Source organism: Ascaphus truei, chromosome 5 (assembly GCF_040206685.1).
Source record: "Ascaphus truei isolate aAscTru1 chromosome 5, aAscTru1.hap1, whole genome shotgun sequence".
NCBI classification, from domain to species: Eukaryota; Metazoa; Chordata; class Amphibia; order Anura; family Ascaphidae; genus Ascaphus; species Ascaphus truei.
Genome location: NC_134487.1, coordinates 87,814,902 through 87,836,374, shown reverse-complemented (window position 1 = coordinate 87,836,374; position 21,473 = coordinate 87,814,902). Strand labels below are relative to the sequence as shown.

General features: G+C 41.0%; 1 protein-coding gene across 7 annotated transcripts in view; it reads right to left on the bottom strand.

Moving 5' to 3' along the window:
* Positions 1-15,301, bottom strand: part of PPP1R12A (protein phosphatase 1 regulatory subunit 12A) — a 122,621-nt gene extending 107,320 nt beyond the window's left edge. For 5 of the 7 annotated variants that reach the window (XM_075600175.1, XM_075600176.1, XM_075600180.1 and 2 more), the window contains exon 1: positions 14,835-15,300. In XM_075600175.1, the coding sequence (XP_075456290.1) occupies positions 14,835-15,071 (237 nt within the window). In that variant the 5' untranslated portion in view covers positions 15,072-15,300. Of the gene's footprint in view, positions 1-14,834 lie in introns of all 7 variants that reach the window. The other 2 variants (XM_075600179.1, XM_075600178.1) reach the window with 2 other exon arrangements.
* Positions 15,302-21,473: the final 6,172 nt, after the last annotated feature.

The window sequence follows — 21,473 nt, the reverse complement described above, 5'->3', positions numbered from 1 at the left end:
AAAATAAAATAAAAAATGCATGACAATGGCTGGCAAATGCAGATTTTTTTTTTTTTTTTTTAAGTGCTACATTTAGTAAAAAAATTAAAAACATTTAAGCAGTTAGTAGTGGCACACTATTAATACAGGTACCCTTTCATTTCCATAAAAGCCATCGGTCTTGGTGTTCAATTTAATTTTGCAATGGTGTTTAAATGGAGGTTTTCAATTTCAAACACAGGCTTTTGTTTCTTTTAACAGTGCAGAAAAAACACTAGAGTTAGGGAGTGATCACAAAACCACACCAATTGAAGCAAATAATAGGTGAATGAATGGTAATCCAAAAAAGTGGGTGCAAACTGTGAACTGAAAAGTGAATCAGAAAAAGGGGGGAAAGGAGAACACAAAATAAATGTGTCTCCTAAAAGAATTCACTATAATGCACTCCTACTTAATTTAAAATTTAACTTTTATTATATTTTCCATAAAACATATGTTACCAAAAGCGTCGTGTATAATACATTAAAAATAAATTAAATTGACATTAACTAGCGTCTGTGTCAGTGAATGTGTGTTAGAGTGGTCTCAAACGACCATATATTTAACCAATATATATTAAAGTGCTGCTGATAGTATAGTGATGGAGGACAAATTTGTCCCTGAGGAAGCTCCTTTGCTGGAGGGAAACGCGCGTTGGACGCGCCATGTTGTCAGTCTCCTACTTGGAGCTGCTTTTATGTAGTGTTTTGTAGTCTACCTGGCTTTATCTATGTAGATCTGAATTGGGTACTTTACTAACACTCAGTGTGCAAGCATTCCTGCTCTTTATATGATATAACCATTTGGAGTGTGTTGTAGAATGATTCAATGATTAATATGCTGTGAACATTTGCTTCACTAAGCTATGAATCATCTACCCTCCATCACTATACTATCAGCAGCACTTTAATATATATTGGTTGGCAATACATGTATAACTAACATCTTTATGTGCACTGTGGTTTACAAACCAAGCAGGACTGCTGGAGCCTTACGACACATCTTAGTCACTGAGTGTCTACGTGTATTTATTTATTTAATAATACTTGTGTACCTGATCTCATAGGTGCCCCAGAGGGGTTTATACCCTGACCAAGCAGCGTTCTGTGTCTAGAAGCCTCTACTACTAATTGTCGTTTGAGACCACTCTAACACACATTCACTGACACAGACGCTAGTTAATGTCAATTTAATTTATTTTTAATGTATTATACACGACGCTTTTGGTAACATATGTTTTATGGAAAATATAATAAAAGTTAAATTTTAAATTAAGTAGGAGTGCATTATAGTGAATTCTTTTAGGAGACACATTCATTTTGTGTTCTCCTTTCCCCCCTTTTTCTGACTCTTTTAACAGTGAGAAGAATATAGGAGATACATGCCTGTTTAACAGCTACATGACCACGCCGCAGAGTTTGTGAGAAGTACTGACCGCAGATTTGTGCAATGCAGATTACAAACTTCTTTTGAATTTTTAAAGATTTTGGATTTCTTCACTTGGCAATCAGGTGCAGCAGACCATTATTAATCTGTACAGTAAAGTGCACACTGCTATATTTGCGTGGTTATTAAAAGACATGGGTGTTACGTCTTGTCAAGAAAAGAGGCCAGGCCATGGTTTACATATAAAGCCAATTCCCAGGGTTTTAGAAGTGAAACTTCTTTGCTGGCAACTACAGTGTTTTGATAGGAAAAATCCCTTGTGTTGTAACAGAATTCCATGACGGAAGTGACGTCACTGCTGGCAGAAGAGGCCATCAGTGACATTGAGGGAGGGAGAGGAAAGACACTGACTGACACACACACACGGAATTCACAGTTACTATAAATATAGAAAATAGCTAAAACACGCGTTCTAAGTCAAACTTCATTGCGTTTTGGAACTGAAGTTGTGTTTTGATTTTTAATTAACATCACCATCACAAATACAAATCTGTGACAAAACAGTGACAAAAGACAAAGATGTTTCACTTAAAATGCGCGTGCTTGGCACACACACTTTTTATAAGAACATCATTGGAGAGATTACAGTGCTTATATTAGCATGCAAGACATTTTCTGAACTACTCCTTCTCCCTTGTCTAATTATTGCTCTACTTGTTACCAGGGTAACATGTCTGTTTTACAAAAGCTGCTACAGCAGGTGCTCTCTTCCCAATATGAAAACATCCCCCAGTTTTAGCTCTCACTGTCTCTTTACTGGTGCATTCAATCTCTACATTTACTTAAGGGGCATTAAATATCACTAAGCCACAATTTAAATGCATAAATGTGACAGTCATTTTTTCATGATCCTTTGGGGTGTATTAAGCAAAGTATAAAAGCAATGGTCGCAAATCAATGGTCACTAAAGTTACAATGGTTATGCAAGTTCTAAAAATGATAGACTCAACAATGAAGCAATGCAACAAGGTTGTCTAAGCATATCTACACTAATTATTAATATATACACATACAGGTACTAAGGTGAAGGGAGAGAAGGGGGATAAGACCATCAAGGGAGAACAGCAAGGCAAACTGATGTGAGCCAAGAGTGTCTGCGTTTACAAACTAATCAAGTTTTAAACTAATAGTTGCACAAGTTGCAAAATAGTATTGGTTTGTATTGCATCTTATTAACCTGTTTGTTGCCAGATGAGCCTGTCACAATGCAAAGCAACGCGTTCCAAGTCCTTCTGGCAGCAAAGTTGTTAATGCTCAAAAATGGAAGCCCACACAAAATGCTGATTTAACTTGGTGTTTAATACACTAATGTCCCTGCAGTTCAGGCTGCATGGTGATATTACAAGGGGTGTGGTAGGATTTTTTTTGTTTTTAATCTCAAATTTCAATGCAATTTACTTTTAGATCATAACCTAAAGGGAGTGCAGAATGAAAGAAAAAAAATGGGAGGGGGGAAACAGTCTTACAGCTCCAACAAAATAATACATTTTAGTTCACTGTTAGGATCCAGCAGTGAGATCACCCGCTATATTTAAGTAATAGAAAAAGGGCTCTGGCGTAGACAGCTATTACCTTAAAACAACCCTCTAGGAAATGGTCTAGGATATTTAGTCACAGCGAAAATGACCATCGGTGCTTTGCCGTGACTCACGCTGCTAACAGACTTGTTGCCGCCGGCCGCTTCGGTAAGTGCCTAAGCTTAACCCTTACCCTAAAACCCCTACCCTAACCGCTGAAACATTCCTTCCCCTAGAAGCTGACTAGGTCCCCTCTGCGGTTATTAGTCATGGCAAAACGGCCGCGACCAAAATGTCCCATTCCACACAGAAACGAGACAGCACCAGCGTCCATAAAACCTCAATCATACTGCTATTGTTACTTGTCTGAAACGCTTATTCCCATTATGAGTTATATTATGTCACTGCTGTGAAGCACTATGGAGCTATATAAATAACGATTAAGAGAGATATATATATATAGATATATATATATAGATAGACAGTGGTTGACAAATCACCAAAAAATCTACTCGCCACACAAAAAAATCTACTCGCCACCTAGTACCAAACGTGTGCTGCTTGGGCCAATATTTACTCGCCCGGGGGTTAAATCCACTCGCCCGGGGCGAGCAAATGTATAGGTTTGTCGAACACTGTAGATAGATATATATTATATATAGATAGATAGATATATATATATATATATATATCTATATATATATATATATATTTGTAGTAATATCCTTGGGGAATTAGCAATGCCTATAAAGACGCTCCATGGTCCCCAAACGCCCTGACATTTATGAAGCAAGTTGAATCGCCACTGGTGCTCCGCCGCCATAACTACTTGCCACCGCCGAGTCACCGCACCGTCATCGCCTCTCACAGCCCCAGACACTCAGTGCGACTGCCAGCACGCAGGACACATTTTAAAATTGTCCCATTGCTGGTGGCCACGCCGAGAGTCCTGCGGCTACAAGAGGCGCCAAGGACATGCTGCGCTGGATGTGCCCAGCTGGGAGAGACGCTGGCGGTGACCTGCAGCAACTTGCCCTACAGTCAGTAGTTATTGCGGCGGAGCCCCGTGGCCAAATGTCCCATTCCGCTCTCGCAGCCGAATATATGCGGACCATAATTTTGTTTTCCCTCGTATTCAATGTAACTTCTGGTCTGGAGAGCAAAGCAGAGAATGGATCTAATGCACTTGCTTTCCATAACTTTGATATCACGGGACACTCCCAACAATGGCAGCAAAATAAAAAATACCAATTAAACAAATAGTGAAATGTTTTACATATAATTCTGAAAAGCGTCAATCAATTGTAACACTTCTTTCTATAAGAAGGGCTCAAATAAAATTTGTTTTCTCATTGGTTGGTTTCTTTACTGTGTGATCTCAAGTATGGGCGGAGGTCAAACTATTTATACAATCAAAACATTCAACGGTGACTTACAATTAAGCATAAGCTGTAAATTTGGGTACATCAAATCACAAAGAAAAATTAAAAACCACACCAAACTACATGCGACATGATTCATCTTTGAGTTCCACCAAAAACAATTAAGATATATCATAACGCGGATTTGTCAACTCATTCTATCAATACTTTTAACAACTATAGAAATAAACATTTATAATATTCGCATATACAAAAATCAAGTTATTTGAACATAAGGTTTGTCCTGTAAACCCATCAACAGGTCTGAAATGTTCAACTAAGAGGAAGAGAACATAGTAATTTGCAATATATTGTCTGCCAGTGGTAAGTTTTACAAACGGAAGCAAAGTCAACGCATGTAATTAACCACAGATCTATAGATACACACATAATTTGTAACGCAAAAAAAAGCATAATTTCACACACTAATAAATAAAAGCCACCACAAATCAACATTATGTAGCCAATGCAATTCTGACCTCCAACACTTATTTTATTTGCCAGCACTCAAAACCAACGTTGAGGATTTTCATTGGAAGGATACACAAGGTGTTTATGCATTGGAGCATTCTTAATCTAGTTTTATGTTGATGTAAAAGCCACTCCAGTAAAGGAAGACAAATTCCACCCCTCTAAACCCGTGTCTCAAGATCACTGAAAGGAAAGTGTGGTTCAGTTTGCACAATGACAATATAACTGAGCAGACATTTTAAATAGAGGTATTACTACTTTTGAGAAATATTAGCATAGTACTTCATACTATGACAGCAAATCATTGTATAGAACAAGTAGAGTAGAAATATTTCTTTAACCACTTTGCTGCCAGAAGAGCTCCCATTGAATTGCTCTGCAATGTCTTCATGGCTGCACCGACAGCCAAAAGGTTAAGAAACCAGTCAAATTTCAGCGTCCTTAAATGTAATGTACTGGCAAACTGAAATGTAATCCAATTATAAATTATATGGAGTCAGAAAACTGTCTGCATAGGACATTTAAGTTGCACTGTACAGAAACAACCCATGCAGATTGTTTGCTAACCGATTAAAAGTAAGGTCACATTAACTGTCCTCAGCGGTCACTGACCCCTAGAGAACACAGCCATGACTTGGAAACCAAAATAGGAAATGGGAACGCAAGTCTAGAAAAGGAGAAAAAAGACTAATGCCAAAATAAAAGTAATAAAATGTGTCAGAAAAATAACAACATCAACTACAAACTCACAGGGTCTAAGACACAAAAGCTGTGGGAAGAGTTGATCAACTCAAGGGAAGTTAATGTGTAATGCCATTAAGACAGTTCAAGCTGTTTTTGCTTGTTTGTTTTGGTTTTTATTTACTTTAAATATGTCCCTCCATCACTTTCACCACAAGCACACAATCCACTGAAATCACCCAGCGTTTTTCTACTTTGGTAAACGGAGATGTAAAAACATTTATGGACTTGACAAGTCACCATTGTGGTTTTCTAGAAACTAGATCTAGCATTGATCACTTAACTTTGAAGAATAAATGCTGCAACCGTTCCAGGTACACATAAAAGCTGCAGTATTTGCTAGCAGCACGTATTGTATATTCAGTGACATTTCCCATTACTTTACACAGACCGAAAAACAGGTTAAATTAATGTTTTTAATTTTTTTTTTAAAGCCAGTGCACGTTATGTGCCTGGCTTTCATCTCTTCAATTTAATGCTAAAAGCCATTTAAATTAAGCTCATATCTGTTATATTTCACTGCAATGTAAGGAGGGGAGGGAAACGATTTATGATTGAAACCTTAGGCCTGTATGTCCATGTGTACATTAGAAATAAATACATATATTTTCATCATGAATGACTGCCTTCTGCCGCTTTTAAAATTACTAGCTGTGCTTCCCATGATTTGTGGCTGCTTATATTGCTAAACTAAACTTCCTTTAAAAACAACCAGAACAAAACCATGCCATCTACAAAAAGTTTATAATTAAAAAAATAAATAAATAATTTTATTAAGTGCTTTTAGAAATAAAAACCTCAATGGCAACACAGCCCTTTTTCAGAACACCTTATTTAGTTAGTCCTGTCATTTTTGACATACCGTCCTTGCTTTTAATGAAGTCTATTGTTCTGCACGTCTTTCCTACAAATAAATGAGATTGTAAACCTCACAAAAAAATGGGACTACGTAATAAGATTAACTATTGATCAATGCTCACGCACTTTGCTTTTTGAGTATTTTACTACCTAGATTGTTTTGTAGGTTGTTATATTTTTACACGTGACTTTACTGCTATTTACTGTCAAATGTTTTCAAGCAAACTATAAATAGACCCAAGAGGGAGGGGTTTTGTGAAAATGTACACATTAAACCCCATTTTACAAGAAAATGTACCAAAAGCATGCATTATGCATGATTCGCCTACTGCCAACTATACAGTAGAGCCAAAACACTGGCCAGGAACGTAAAAATATTACATTAAAGAGGTATGGTTCCAGCTACTAGGATAGAGATAGATCTACTGCTTTATAATAATTTTAGGAAAAAAAATAATAGGATGGAATGTTCCTTTAAACTACATTAGATTGCAGGTGGGATTCAGGGTCAATATTGGTAGATTACATCAATATGATGTTACAAAATGGCGGCTCATAACCCCAAAGCAGGGTCAACGAAAGGCAAATAACACTCATCTGAAGTGCACCGAGCAAAAAATTATAAATAAAAATACACACAATATTTATTTTTAAGTGACTACTACCCTTCCCCGCACAGCATGCTTAAAACCCCCCAAAGAATGCATTGATAAATAAGGATTCCCCAATCACTAAGATTTATATTGCAACATAAAAATGTATTAATGAACAGGTTAATAATCATAAAACTGCTGCCTTGTCTACTACGCTGTGCTTCAGGTCATTGTCCTGACACAGCACTTAGCGGGTAACAGCTTGAGCCGACTACAACATAGACCCAGTACCAACGACTGGCATTTTTCAGAGCAAAGGTGTAAAAGGACACCCAAAACACCTCCAAGACGACGCTGCCTCTCGCTAGAATTCTTTGCAGGCAATTTTGGTATTTGCACTGCAATCCTCAACTTGTATTACTTGGTGTGTTAAGGCTCTTGTCCAGAGCTGTATTTTTGTTGTACAATAAATGTGTGGCCTTGAGATATGTCAATTACCATACAACAGTTATCGGCAAGTTGCCAAGATTCATGAAATTTTTAGAACTCAATTTAAAGCAGCTGTCCTAACATAGATGGCAACTTAGACATATTTTTTTTTTAGGACAATCTCATTTCTAAATTTGTTATCCAAAATGTGAAATAGGTTATTTTGCAACTAACAGCATTTCATATCTGCCAAGATATGATCATAGAAATAGCAAAAATGCAACTTTATGTCCAATACCACAACTCAGCATGGGTGTTGCTATGGCCCCGCTGTCAGCGCTGCACACGTGCCTGGCAGCGTGTGCAGCTGTGATCCTCGGTCTGCGGTGAGCTGCATGGGGAAAGACAGGGGGGAAAGGGGAGTATGACGGGGCGCAGCCACGATGTAACCCGGCAGGTTCGCCCTCAGTGGGGTGCACGGCAACCGCGCTCGTTGCCAGTACTGAAGACAATTTGACTGTCTTCGGGAAAAACTGGTTGCGCAACACGGCGGCCAATGGGAGCTAATCAGCCTGGCCCCATTGAGGGGCAGTTTCCTGCCCCTGCACTGCACGCCATAGCGGGCGCTGCAGCAGGCACTGGCGACCTAGACTAAACATTTGAGATGACAATCGCCAGTTGTAACAAAGACACTTATGGGTGATATTTTAGATGTTCCACAACTAACAATATGCTTGGTGTAAAAATCTTACTTTTGAAATGCCTTTTTAAACCAAGTAACCTCAAAGGCTTGCATCAATATTTAATTTGTCATGAAGGATTGCAAGCCAAAAATAAGAGATGACTCCCTGGTCAGCAACTAAAAAGAAACACTGTAGCAAGGAAGTACCAATTTATCAAAGTGACTGATTTTTAGCCAATCACCCCCTTCAACAAACTCCGTGCCGGAGAAGGTGAGGCACCAAAGTGCCCCTGGAGTGCATCACAATCATGGATACAAAAAAACAGGAGTCCTTTTCTGTTTCCTTGTGTGCCAGATCAAATGAATGCGTTCTCTCCCCTAATAAACAAGTTTAACAGATCCATTATGTAACGGTTCCCTGAATTGCCAGGACCCATGCTGTAGTGGCTACATCTTGGGGTACCGAAAGGGTTAAAGAACAGGCCTGCAACAACAAAGAGTAAAGTAGAAATTCCTTCTGTCCATCTTTAAATAGTGGGAATGTGGAAGAGGTGGGTGGTTCTGCCCCGTCAAGAGTGATCAAAATCTTGCACAGCGATTTCTAACATAGGATGGGCTCTTACCTTTGCAACAGCTGCATACTACTAGAACAGCGGTGCGCAAACTGGGGGGCAGGAGATTTTTTTGGGGTGGGGGCGCAGGTGGTTGCAGAGTTCCCACGCTCTTCCCCAAGGCATTTAAATTAAATGCCGGGGGACCACGCAAGACCTCTGCAACCTCTACTTACCGAGGTTCAGCCAGCTACAGGACCCGTGACAATGGCAACGCGGCTGGGTCACGCAACGTCACGGTTGCCTTCGTAACGCAGTGTCAAATTATGTCACGGGTCACGTGACCCAGCTGCGTCATTTGACGCTGCGCAAGGTAAGGCGGGGTTGCAGGAATGGAGGGAGCAAGGCAGGGGGAGCAGCAAAATAAGTTTGCGCGCCCCTGTACTAGAGGATGCACTGTTCAAAATTAATTTTCAGCTAAATAGCTGTTTGGACACAGGACAGTTTATTCTGTCCCTAATAAAGCTCTAAACCAACAGGACAAAATAATAGTGCCTGAGCATAGGTAAACGCACAAAATTGGAACATACGTTTTATAAGACAATAGAGAAACTGTTCGGTAAAGAAAGAGCTATGCCAGAGATTAAAAGGGGAAAACGCTATGGAAAGGGAGAAAAATAAAGTTGATGACCGTGGGAAAAGATCTCCTTTTGTGCTGTCAGCCTCGTTCCTTATTTTTTTCGGAAAACAAAAAATGGTCACAAACTGCACTGTTTGCGAACAGATTTTTATGGGTATGTTATCCTTTTGCTCAATGCATAAAATGGAGCCGTACACAATTAAATGTAATTTTAATTACAGTACCTTTTTGATGATAAAGCCCTTTCTACGACACAAATTACCCAATAGCAGCCACAGCTTATATATATATATAAAATAATATGCAACGCCAGGAGAGTTTGCTTTTCTCTAGTTATCCCTTCTGTAGGATGGCATTGGACAGAGCGGGGAAAGTGTGGCGGAAAACATAGGATTGACCAGTACCTTCCCAGTTCAGAGTCGCTGATGAAAAGATGTTTTAATTTAGAGATTGTAAAAACCTTATCTATGGTATGGGTGTATGTTAATAACCCTTGTTATTGTCTTGAAACATTACATTACAAATATAGCAAATGATTGCCAAAGAAATAAAAAGTAGACAAATCTGTGCTTTTAGCTTCATTACAGTAGTATAAAGGAACACAATTATATTAAGCTGTCAACAAGATTTTAGCAAGAATTGCATCTTTAAATGAAAAATTATCTTTCATTGGAAACAGTTTGTTGTAACCAACACAAGCAAAAACCCATCCAGGCCAAAATGGGTTAGGGTAGTACTGATGTTACATTGAGTAAAGTGTAGAGGGCACTGCTACTAAAGTCCGCAGCAGAACCTTTAGAGCAGTGATTACCAACAGGTGACTTGCAAACCCCTAGAGGTTTGTAAGGTGCCTTCAAGGGGTTCACCCAAAAAAAAATAGATCATGGCAGAAACCAGTGGTTCCTAAGCCCGTGGATGGACTACCTGTTTAGTTGGGTCCCAACTGTGTGGACGGTACAGTTGTCAATCAATGCCGGAGTTTTCAAAGTTGCACCCCACAGTGCCTTGCGTCAGTCGCTGTAAGGCATTGTGGGGAGTCTTTGGAAGCTCCTGCAGTGATTAACAGCTATATTACCTATTCTGCCTGTACACACCGATGTACGGTTTGGGAGCTTACTAGGCACACTATCCCTCCATGAACTCGGGACATTATACTGCCTGGGATCAGTAAAACAGTTTTGGCAATATGATTAGTTAAGGGTTTGCGGAAGAAATATAATACATTTATAATAAAAAGGGCTGGGAAACACTGCTTCAGAGCACTACACTATTGCAGTTTTATGGATCCAAGGACTTAAACAGAATAGATTTCTACATTCCCGAGATGTGATGTGTTAGCAGTATTGGTCCACAATGACAATCAAAGGTCAACAAATGGTTTAAACCCAGAGTTACCATACCATCGCAACAGGTTTGTGGTCACTTCATTGTGAATGTTTTCTGATGCCAAATAAAAATGGGAGGTGGAAGAATAACTAGCACCTTCCTTACAATTGAGTGTCTTTCTTTCAACAATTGTTGGTGCCAAGCAACCCTATTAAAATAGTTAATGTTCTGTCCACGTTAATACTTAAGGTTTTCTATTATGCATTAAGAAGCTATTGGAGACAGATTTCAGCTGCATACGATGAAAGGAGAGCAAATAATGAAAGACTGTCAATACATTATACATTAGAACATGGGGGTAATATTTGTACCATTGAGCTCATGTGTGGCACTTTTACAGCACAAGTCAGCTATGATGTTTTCCCCACGCAAACCATCAGTGCAGAATACAAAAAGGATCTATGATGGTATATTTTACCATAATTATATATTTCTTTTAGCCGTGACCAAGCCTCTTATGACTCAAAGCTTTTACAAGCTATTATTACTTTAACAGCTTCAGTACTAAAGGGGCCGTCTCCTGACCTGAATCAGCTATAGATGCTTTTTATTCTCAAGTATCAGTGCCAAAAACACTATGCAGCTATTTGATGCACTGATGTTTTCATATACACAACAAAGTGCAAAACTACTCAATGCCAATTTATACCAGGATGAACATAACTCATTACATTGCAGGTGGATTTATTCCAGCTTTTACGATGAGCAGTACCAGAGATATTATGACCTGGAACTTATGATTCTACCAACAAGGAGAAATCTTACTCCACCAACATAAGTCAAAAGCCGTGGTCTCCAAATACCACCACACAATTAACTATCAAAACGTGATCAAACTTTTTTTTTTCTAGTTGAGACCTTTGATTTAGATTCAATTTTTTTTTAAATAAGTAGCAATTCAACCACCAAAAAATGCATACATTTGACTTGGCATTCAAGGTCATCTTATGCTTGGTAAAAGTCGAATTTACAAGGCCTCCTGATTCACAGTTCAGACTGTAAACTTTTAAGAAATCACCGTTTTACTGTAAATACAATGTTGCAAGACACACGTTAAAGTTGTTTGGTATGATAAACCAGTATCTCATGATTAATTGGTCTGAATAAATATCTGACTGACCCTTTCTGAGTGTTTTATTCAGTTTCAACTTGTACAAATGTAACGTTCTTGCATCAGATAAAACCTTTCCCACAACACATTTCAGGACTGTGCTTTCCTTCATCTGGCGGGAACTCCTTGTAGAAGTCGAATAAACCACCCAGAGAAGCATATTCTACTAGTAGTGCTGGTTCTCATGTTTTTGATATGACTATGTTGATTCTTGGAGGTGATACTAGGGAACACAAGCAGTGTGTGTGTCTCTCGACTATTGGAGTGCACAGTAACCAAATAGACTTAAAATTACCTGCTCACTATGTTAAGTGTGATTTTTCTAAATAAAAAGTACTGATACCTCCATGTCAAACAGTTTTAGGACATACTGTACTTGTGTTCTGCTAGTCACCCTTTGGTCAATATATGACAACATAATGTAAAATAAGCAGCTTCCCTCTATAATCTACCAACATTAAATGTCTTATTTTTATATATTTTTTCATTATTTTATTTACAAAGGCCCAAGGCCTGCATTGTTCACATGGCAACTCCTGCTGCTTATTCTCATTTCCACTTCAGCAGGCAGCACAGAGCAATATTCCACTAAGACTTCAAATAGCTTTTAGAAAGAATTTTTTTTTATCTATTTATCTATCTTCTAACCCCAAGAAATTAATTTGATGGCTACTAATGTTACCAAGGCAAAGGGCATTAGCAATAATTAATTAAGGTTCCAAGTTCATTTTTGGGGAAAAAAATATTTTTATTGTTAGCAGGGGAAAAACTAGGTGAACAGATTGTCCTGTATTGTGAAGAAAAATAATAAAATGTGCTCCATTAAGCGAGGAAGTTATAAAACAGATGATATTTAACTCAACATTTCCATTTGAAACAAGATAAAACATTCATGCAGAGACAATTTGTCTGTTTCACAAGAAAACTGTGACCTTGTAGACAATTCTAAGTGTACCTGGTTAGACCTCTACATGCTAAGTAGTTGTATGTACAGAAGTTGCACTGCCATATGATCCTGGTTTGTGCTGGAGCTCACCACCTCCTGCATTATCTCCCATTGCTAACCTGCCCTTATTTGGCCAACACAGAGATTCCAATCAGCCGGCTACAAACAAAACATGCACAAAGCATCCATTTTGAGGCAAGTTTACTGCCAACATTTCTTCACTTCCTTGCACAGCCGAAGAGTTTAGAAAGGCAGTTTTTTTTTTACTCTTTTGCCATCGTTAAGACCTTCATCACACTAAAAAGCAATATGTGTTGAGGTTCAGGATAAAAAATGTTTTAACTTGTTTTAACTATGCCCATCAAATACTACACACTTGTAAAAGTGAAGTCTCATATCCTAAAACAAAAATAAGCTTAAAACATACAATGGTACCGGATTAACAATAAAATCTATGAGTGCACCTATGCTGCCTTGCAGGAATAGCAGAGAAGTGCATAAACAAAGTCAAAGTATTTGGTCGATATTTATGCAAGTAGCAGTCACCAATGACAGAAGAGGCATAAAAAATTAAATTTAAAAAAAATATTATATATTATAACACACACACACACTAGCAATTAAACCAAATTGGTGTGATTGGATCTCCAAAACAAAAAGGATCCAACAGAAAAAGTGATTTGGTGGCCAACTATAGCATCTTTTGTAACCTATTGACAACATTGCAATTTAGAAATGTATTGAGGACTCAGAATTGGGCTTGGCTTGTGAAGAATGTCAACTAATGCTTGGTACAAAAAAAAAAATCCCTCCAATTAGATCAAAACAAAAGGATTTACTATGCATTACAAAAGGAAACAGATAGAATAAAAATGATTGAGGAAAAAAAACGAATTGAAAGCAAATAAAACACACAGAAAAAAGACGATTAAACCCACCATCACCACTCTACACCAACATCGGAAATGTGCAGAAGAAAGGAGCCACCACAAGAAGTATTTGAAACAAAGTCTGAAAACCAGACTGACATTTCATTGCACGTTTGACCCTTCGCCAGGTGAAGTGGCACAGAATTGCAGTACGGCGAGGTTAACATTATTTTGGCCACCTAAGATCATTCAGGAGATGGGTTACCACAATGTAACCGTCAAAACAAAAATTAGATGCTCACAGCACCAGGATCCTTCACAGTCTAGAGACACAAACAATAACTATCTGGGTGGGTACAAGACCACCCATCCTGTTCTAAAAACAGACAGCACTGCTCTCCCTCATCACATTGTGTGTACTGTATTTATTTTTCTGGGAAGGCTTGGTAGACATTGTGTTTGTGAAGGAGAAAAGCTGTAGGGACCACAGTAGTGAAGCCAAAGGAGGAAAAGAAAAGCCAAGTGCTGAAAAATAAAAAAGGTGCCCCATGCCTGCATTTATTTTGCAAACCAAAAATAGGACATAAAAAACAAACAAACAAAAAAAGGGTGTTAATGGGCCTATCCTACCATTAGAGAAAATGCATGTTTCTTTCCCAGCCTGGAATGGACATTACAAGGGGTTGGGGGTTGCCTCTTACACAATGCAGGTTTGTGGCTCTCACACACCGCCGCCTCCTCTGTATTATGACATTTTACTCGGACCACAAAACAGGAGTGTCAGTGGGCAAACCCGCAGAGACACCACATTACCACACAACAACAACACACCCGCCTCTCCCTGTGTGTGCAATCAATCAGGAATGGGGCCTACAACACAAGCCAGGTGTCTCACACAGGCAAGCCTGATAGACCCCTCCAGCTCCAGCATGGTGTGCAAAGAAAAAAGCAGCGCTATAAAGATACCTGTGCTATACACACTCTAGGCTTGGCAGCCCCCTCTGGCGCTCAATTAGATTAAAAGAAACGAAGACTGGAGTCACAGCACAAGCAGCGTCAGGAGGATGGGGGAGGCCCGGGCTGGCGGGCGGGGGCCAGGGGAGGCCCGGGCTTTCGGGTGGGGGGAGGCCTGGGCTGGCGGGGAGGAGGGGGTACCTGGTGCAGGGCGGTGAGTCCGTCCACATTGGCGTAGTTGATGTCGGCCCCCCGGTCCAGCAGCTTGAACACCTCGTCGCTGTCCCCGCTGGAGCAGGCGGCCAGGAAGACGGCTCCGTCGTCGAACTTCACCTTGGTCTTCTTCCTCTTGATGACGTGCGGCTCCAGGTCCGTGTCTGAGCCGATCCAGCGCTTCAGCTGCTCGTTCCTCTTCTGCTTGGCGTCCGCCATCTTCATTCCCTCCCCCGTCCCAGCCCCGGGTCCTTCCCTCTCCCTCTGTTCGGGTTGTCCCCCTCCTGCGGTGGCAGGTGCCTGGGCACTGGGGCGGCTCAGAGCCTTCTGTCAGCTTCAGCCGCCGCTTGTATTCCGCACGGCTCCGGTGCCCACACCCTTCCTCGCTCTCTCTCTCACTGACACACAGCCGTCTGCAGGCCTGCACCGGCTGCGCGCACACACACAAAATGCGCGGCCGCGGCGCTCATCTACATAATATCGCGAGAGCGCGCAGGGGTGCACAGAATGCAGAACCTGCTCACTGACGCCTCTCACTGAGGGAGTGTCTGTGGAGATGTCTGATTGGCTGTGTGTGTGTTCCAAAACGTCACTTCTCTTAGGTTTTGAAGAGGCTATTTGGGCCCAGAGAGACAAGATGGACATTAGATGATCATTTGTGACGTTGTGAGAGACATGGTTGTGTCTTCCTGTCTTATAGATCTCAATCTCACAGGCCTCTCACACACTGGTACTGGCCTGCTAAGGCTTGTTATACAGTAGGCGCTGGTGTGCCCGCAGGGGTGCACCAGGCGTTGCACATGTCGTGCATGTTTAGTTGTTAAGTGGTTAGGGGGCGTCACTGACGTCACAGCGTTAGGCCATGCTTTGATTGGTTCGCGGCGTGGTAGCAACGCGAAAATTAAATTTGATTGTATTTTCCCTGGTCTGCCGCGCCACCGCTCACGGTCGTGCGTGAGTCCCTATTATAGAAACATCTGGCTAACACAGCCAATTATAACTGACGTGCGCGCACATGGTGGCGTACGCGCGCACTATATTACACGCCTAAGGCACTATTACATCTGTAGCCGTGTCTAGGGTGACTACGTGTGGTGCGCTACCTGATAGGCTCACAGGAGGCCTGATCCTCAGCTGCAGGGAGCCTGGGGTGTACCTGATTCGTTCTGGAGACAGCATCTCCACCTGTTTGGGATCCTAGCAGTGCTGGATAACCCCTTCACAGGACCCAATACAATGAACACACACACTGGTATATAATAGGTTTACTTGAACATAGATAACACCATAACACATTATGCGAACCCCGCACGGCCGTCCCTCCCGCAGTGTCCCGCTGTCCAACCACCTTGTCCACACCCTAGTGAGGTTTCCCCAAAGTACTACGGTGCCCTGGGCACCTAAAGACCCGGTGTCCAGAGGAGCCACAACCCACCCCAAAGTGTGTGGTAGCGCTACCCACAAAATGTGTGTGATTTGTTGGTGCACTTGATGAGTTGGATACCTGCCGGGAGCTCCAGCCCCCGGGTATCGCCGGCTAGTGATAAGATTAGTCTGTCCCACTTGGTCGTCGTCCGCCTCTGCGTGGGGTGGACTTCGGCTGGAGTGTCCCATCATGAGGAGAGTCTCTATATCTTGCGGTGGTGGTCTATTCCCATACCACAAGTACTGCGCAGCGTCGCTGCTGTGTCCTTAACACTATAATGGGGCAATGTCCCTATCTGAGGGGCCTGCCCCTAAAGCGCCCACAAGCTGTTTGGGTCTCAGCCTACCTGGGGCCTAAGGGGACAAACAGCCTAGTCCAGGGAAGCACAGCTCCCTGGACACTACTGTTCTCTCTCTGCTACCCTTCCGACTGGCGTTGCAATCCAAGCGCTCCAAATGTATCTCTTAAGGTTGCCAGATCCTGGCAGCCCTATTTACTGTTCCCGCCCATGTGCCTGCATGGGAATTGTAGTTCCCCTTGCAGAGCTCATGTAATGGCCGCCGCAACTACGGATGCCCTGCGCATGCATAACAGCTATATCGCACATGCGATAGGTACCGCCGTGGAACGCCGGCGACCCGGTCGCCCCTCCAACTGCCGCAGCGCTCCCTAGTGCTGTGTCGGTCAACAAGGGGGGGCAACAAAGGGGATCCAGGGGGGGCCTGGCTATATTCTCCCCCTGAAAAACAATACAAACCGGCGTCTTATGAGTCCAAATATATGCTCTTTGTAAAGTCCAAATGGTGGAAGAATCCAAGAAAATCAGTTAATCCTGTACTTCCAGAAGGCTTGACGAATCCACAGCCATACGTCACAGGATATGTGGAATTAAACACAAATACAAATCATAGTGTATACTATTAATACTTGGCATACAACATACAGACCAATAACACAAAACACTTAATACAAGACACACACACAACAAAAACACAACAATAATAGCAAGACTGATAATAAAATAGAGCTAATTTAATCCAACTAATAAAACAAATAAAATTGCTAAAATAGGAACACAGTGATGCAGCTGGTCCGGTGGTGTAAAACCAGAATCCTACTCACAAAATAATGCAAGAATACAGGCAATGTGCGTCAAACGCAATATGGTGCTGCTAGTCCTCCGATAGCAGTGGAGTGTCTGTAGGTGCACTCCAGTGCTGCCCCGCACTTCTGTAACGGATCCTCCGATACTGAAGGCGGACCTCGGGGAGAAAAGCCTCTTCCTGTTTGCAGATACAATGCCTGCGACGCTGCTCACGTAAGTCCCGTCTGATTAGCTCATGAACTCTGACCCTACGCGTTTCGTACGCCTGCGCGTCACTTCTTCAGGGATAGACTCCCCCTGGTGAAGAAACCAACGTCCCCGCTTGGGAACGACATAACCACAACGCAAGTATATAATGAAAATGCAATAATTTCATACAGTATAACTTAACACAATGCATAACTTTACACAATGTTACACAACTCTGTGAGCATGGCTATTTCTGACATTATATATTTAAAACCAGAGACAGAACATGAAACACACACAGAGCTCAGTGTTACATCCATTATCACAGATACACTGTACAGTGCCTATATATAAGCCAACGTTTCGGTCCCGCATGGAGACCTTACTCAGGGCACGGCCCTGAGGAAGGTCTCCATGTGGGACCGAAACGTTGGCTTATGTGTGTCTATGTTTTGAATACAGTTTTTTTGGATTAACCCCGTGCAGTTTGCTGTCTCTTTACTGGTCCTTGGATTGGTTCGTATGATATATATATATATATATAGATATCTTTTGAATAAAATGGTCTTTTAGTTTAACTCTTTGGCCAAAGTGTCGTAAGCCCTTGAGCCCCTCCAAGGCAGACCACGTCTCAAGGGTCCTAACACCAATATAAATTCTTAATAACCTGTACATTACCAGGAAGAACGATTTATAATAAATCTGTCAAAATTAGTTGCATAGTTCTAAGTCTGATTGAAGCTCTTAGTAACCTGTACATTACCAGGAAAAACACTCTGTATTAGATTTGTCACAATCAAACTATGCAGGTTCCCATGAGTGTGGAAGGTGAAGTGGTAAGTTCCAACAGTAATGTGGAAGGAGGTAGTAGGGCCAGGTTTGGGAGGAAGTATGAGGAGCTCTGTTTTAGCCATGTTGAGTTTAAGGCGTCGGAGGGCCATCCAGGATGATATAGCAGAGAGACATTCAGAAACTTTGGTTTGTACAGCAGGTGTAAGGTCAGGTGTTGAAAAGTATATTTGTGTGTCGTCGGCATAGAGGTGATAATTAAACCCAAAAGATGTTATTAGGTCACCTAGAGAGAGTGTGTACAGACAAAAGAGAAGAGGTCCCAGGACAGAGCCCTATATATATACAGTGGTCGACAAATCACCAAGAAATCTACTCGCAGAACAAAAAAATCTACTCGCCACCTAGTACCACACGTGTGCTGCTTGGGCCAATAGGAGCTCGCCACGATGTCAAATCCACTCGCCCGGGGCGTGCAAATGTATAGGTTTGTCGAACACTGTATATATATATATAACAAACACAAGTGAATACCGCATCAACTACCAAAGAATAAATGCAATGTTTAAAGCCTATCTTTGACAGAAAAATAACTGAAAGAAAATAACAGAAAAATTAACTGTTAGGCGGTGCTAGAGGGATAAAGTAAATATGAAAACACAGAAAAAGAAACCTCTAAAAAGCACTCAAACAATTATTGCAAAATAATAATAGTAATTTATTAAATCAAAATATGATGAAAAACAAAAATAACACACAGCTGACTGAAGCCCTGACTGACTAAGGCAAAATAAATAGAAATAGGACAACCCAAAGAAAAACTAAATTACCATAAAAAACAACAAATCATAATATAATCAGTATCTCAAATGCAATAGCCACCATGGGGACAATGTACCCATAGTGATCTATGACCGGCCGGTCGTATGGAATAGATACTGAACAATAAAAAAACCTTTAAAGAAAATAAACAAACAAAATATGGCAAAAAATAACAGACATGCCCCGCACACTGGTATAACATGTCTGTTATTTTTTGCCATATTTTGTTTATTTTCTTTAAAGGTTTTTGGTAATTTAGTTTTTCTTTGGGTTGTCCAATTTCTATTTATTTTGCCTTAGTCAGTCAGGGTTTCAGTCAGCTGTGTGTTATTTTTGTTTTTCATCATATTTTGATTTAATAAATTACTATTATTATTTTTGCAATAATTGTTTGAGTGCTTTTTAGAGGTTTCTTTTTCTGTGTTTTTATATATATATATATATATATAGGAAAACACAGGGGGTGCCCAGTGCTACATCCAAATGACAAAACATACATGGTAATAATTACAAGAAATGATGCTTCAATACTAATAAAAAAAAAAACCATTTTTTATTATTAGCATTAGCAATGTTATTAGTATTGAAGCATCATTTCTTGTAATTATTACCATGTATGTTTTGTCATTTGGATGTAGCACTGGGCACCCCCTGTGTTTTCCTATATTCATGTGCCACAGCCCAGTTGCACTCTATGTGGCATTACATATAGTCAATATTAGGAGGGTGTGGGCGTTTGAGCTTGCTGGGTTTGTGTGTTTAATTAATTTCTGACTGGTATCAGTTGTATGGAGGTTGTGGCACCTCCCCCAGAGCTCACGTCAACTCCCCCTTTTTAATGGTGGAGTGTCTCATCTTGCTGCAGGTAATGAATCTATTATGGTTCTTCCCCCTCATACAGAGGTATTGGGAACAAATGCAGTGTAGTGTAGGACTTGCACTTATTATGGTTTACCTTGACGTTTGGTGTGCAAGCTTATGATGTTTTGGCCAAAATTTCTAACTAAAAAACCATTTTTTATTATTAGCATTAGCAATGTTATTAGTATTGAAGCATCATTTCTTGTAATTATTACCATGTATGTTTTGTCATTTGGATGTAGCACTGGGCACCCCCTGTGTTTTCCTATATTCATGTGCCACAGCCCAGTTGCACTCTATGTGGCATTACATATAGTCAATATTAGGAGGGTGTGGGCGTTTGAGCTTGCTGGGTTTGTGTGTTTAATATATATATATATGTAGAGGTATCAGTACCGTGTTAGCCGAGCTTCAACAATCAAAAATAAATAGACGATACCGTTCTGTGGCTAACGAAATGCTTTTATTTGTGCGAGCTTTAGAGATACACTGATCTCTTCTTCCGGCGATGTTACAATGAATGAAGCAAGCAAAGGGTATACTTAAGAACAGTGTCTCTTGGAATGTTATCTGTGCTCGTCCCTCCCCCGTGTGTGGATGTGATTTCTGGCTAGAGGTGTTAAATGGTTCCTGAAAGTTAGTGATGTAAGAGTGTGTGTGTGTATCTGTGTGAATATAAATGAATGGAGAGCCCACAGTGTATACAGTGCTTTACAAAAGGTGTGTGTGGAGTGGGAGTTAATATAAATGGTGTGGGCAGGTGTGGAAATGTGAGAGATTTTAGCATAACTAAAAGTGTGTGTAGATACTATGTGGTCCCTATTGGTGTATAGGGATGGAAAAACAAGGAGTATTTGTATGTGTAAGAGACAGCTGTGTGTGCATACATATAGCACTGTATAGACATGGCCTTTAGCGCTCATGGGAAGAGAGTTCACTTGTGTCAGTAATGACCCATAAAATTTCGATCTCTGTTTAGGCCACCGCTAAGTGTCCCGAACAGTTGCATAAATTTGTATTCATGCAACCGTCTCTCTTTCGTCTCTTTCATGCAACCGTCTCTTTCGTCAATATATATATTGTGGTTATTTTGGGGGTTCAATATAAGCTTATAGGGGTTCGGTATATTTCTGACATTAGCCTGCTACGAGACTACTGCTGAGACTCGTAGCGGTGTGCCCCAAATAATCATAGGCCATCCGAGTTGGAGGCCGCCTTACTCTTTGGCTTCGACAAAGCTCTTCCTCCACTTCTCCCTCTGGGGAGTAGTGGTCATGAGCTTGAGGCTGTGACTCTCTCATAGGGGGTGCCACAGGCTCTAGATGGTATGAAATTTGGACTCTTGGATCCAGAGGAGGGCTCGTTGGAGCCACTGATACGGGTACATGCGGCTTGGGTCCGTTGCTCCTTCAGGAGGTGCCCCTTGATTTCTGTT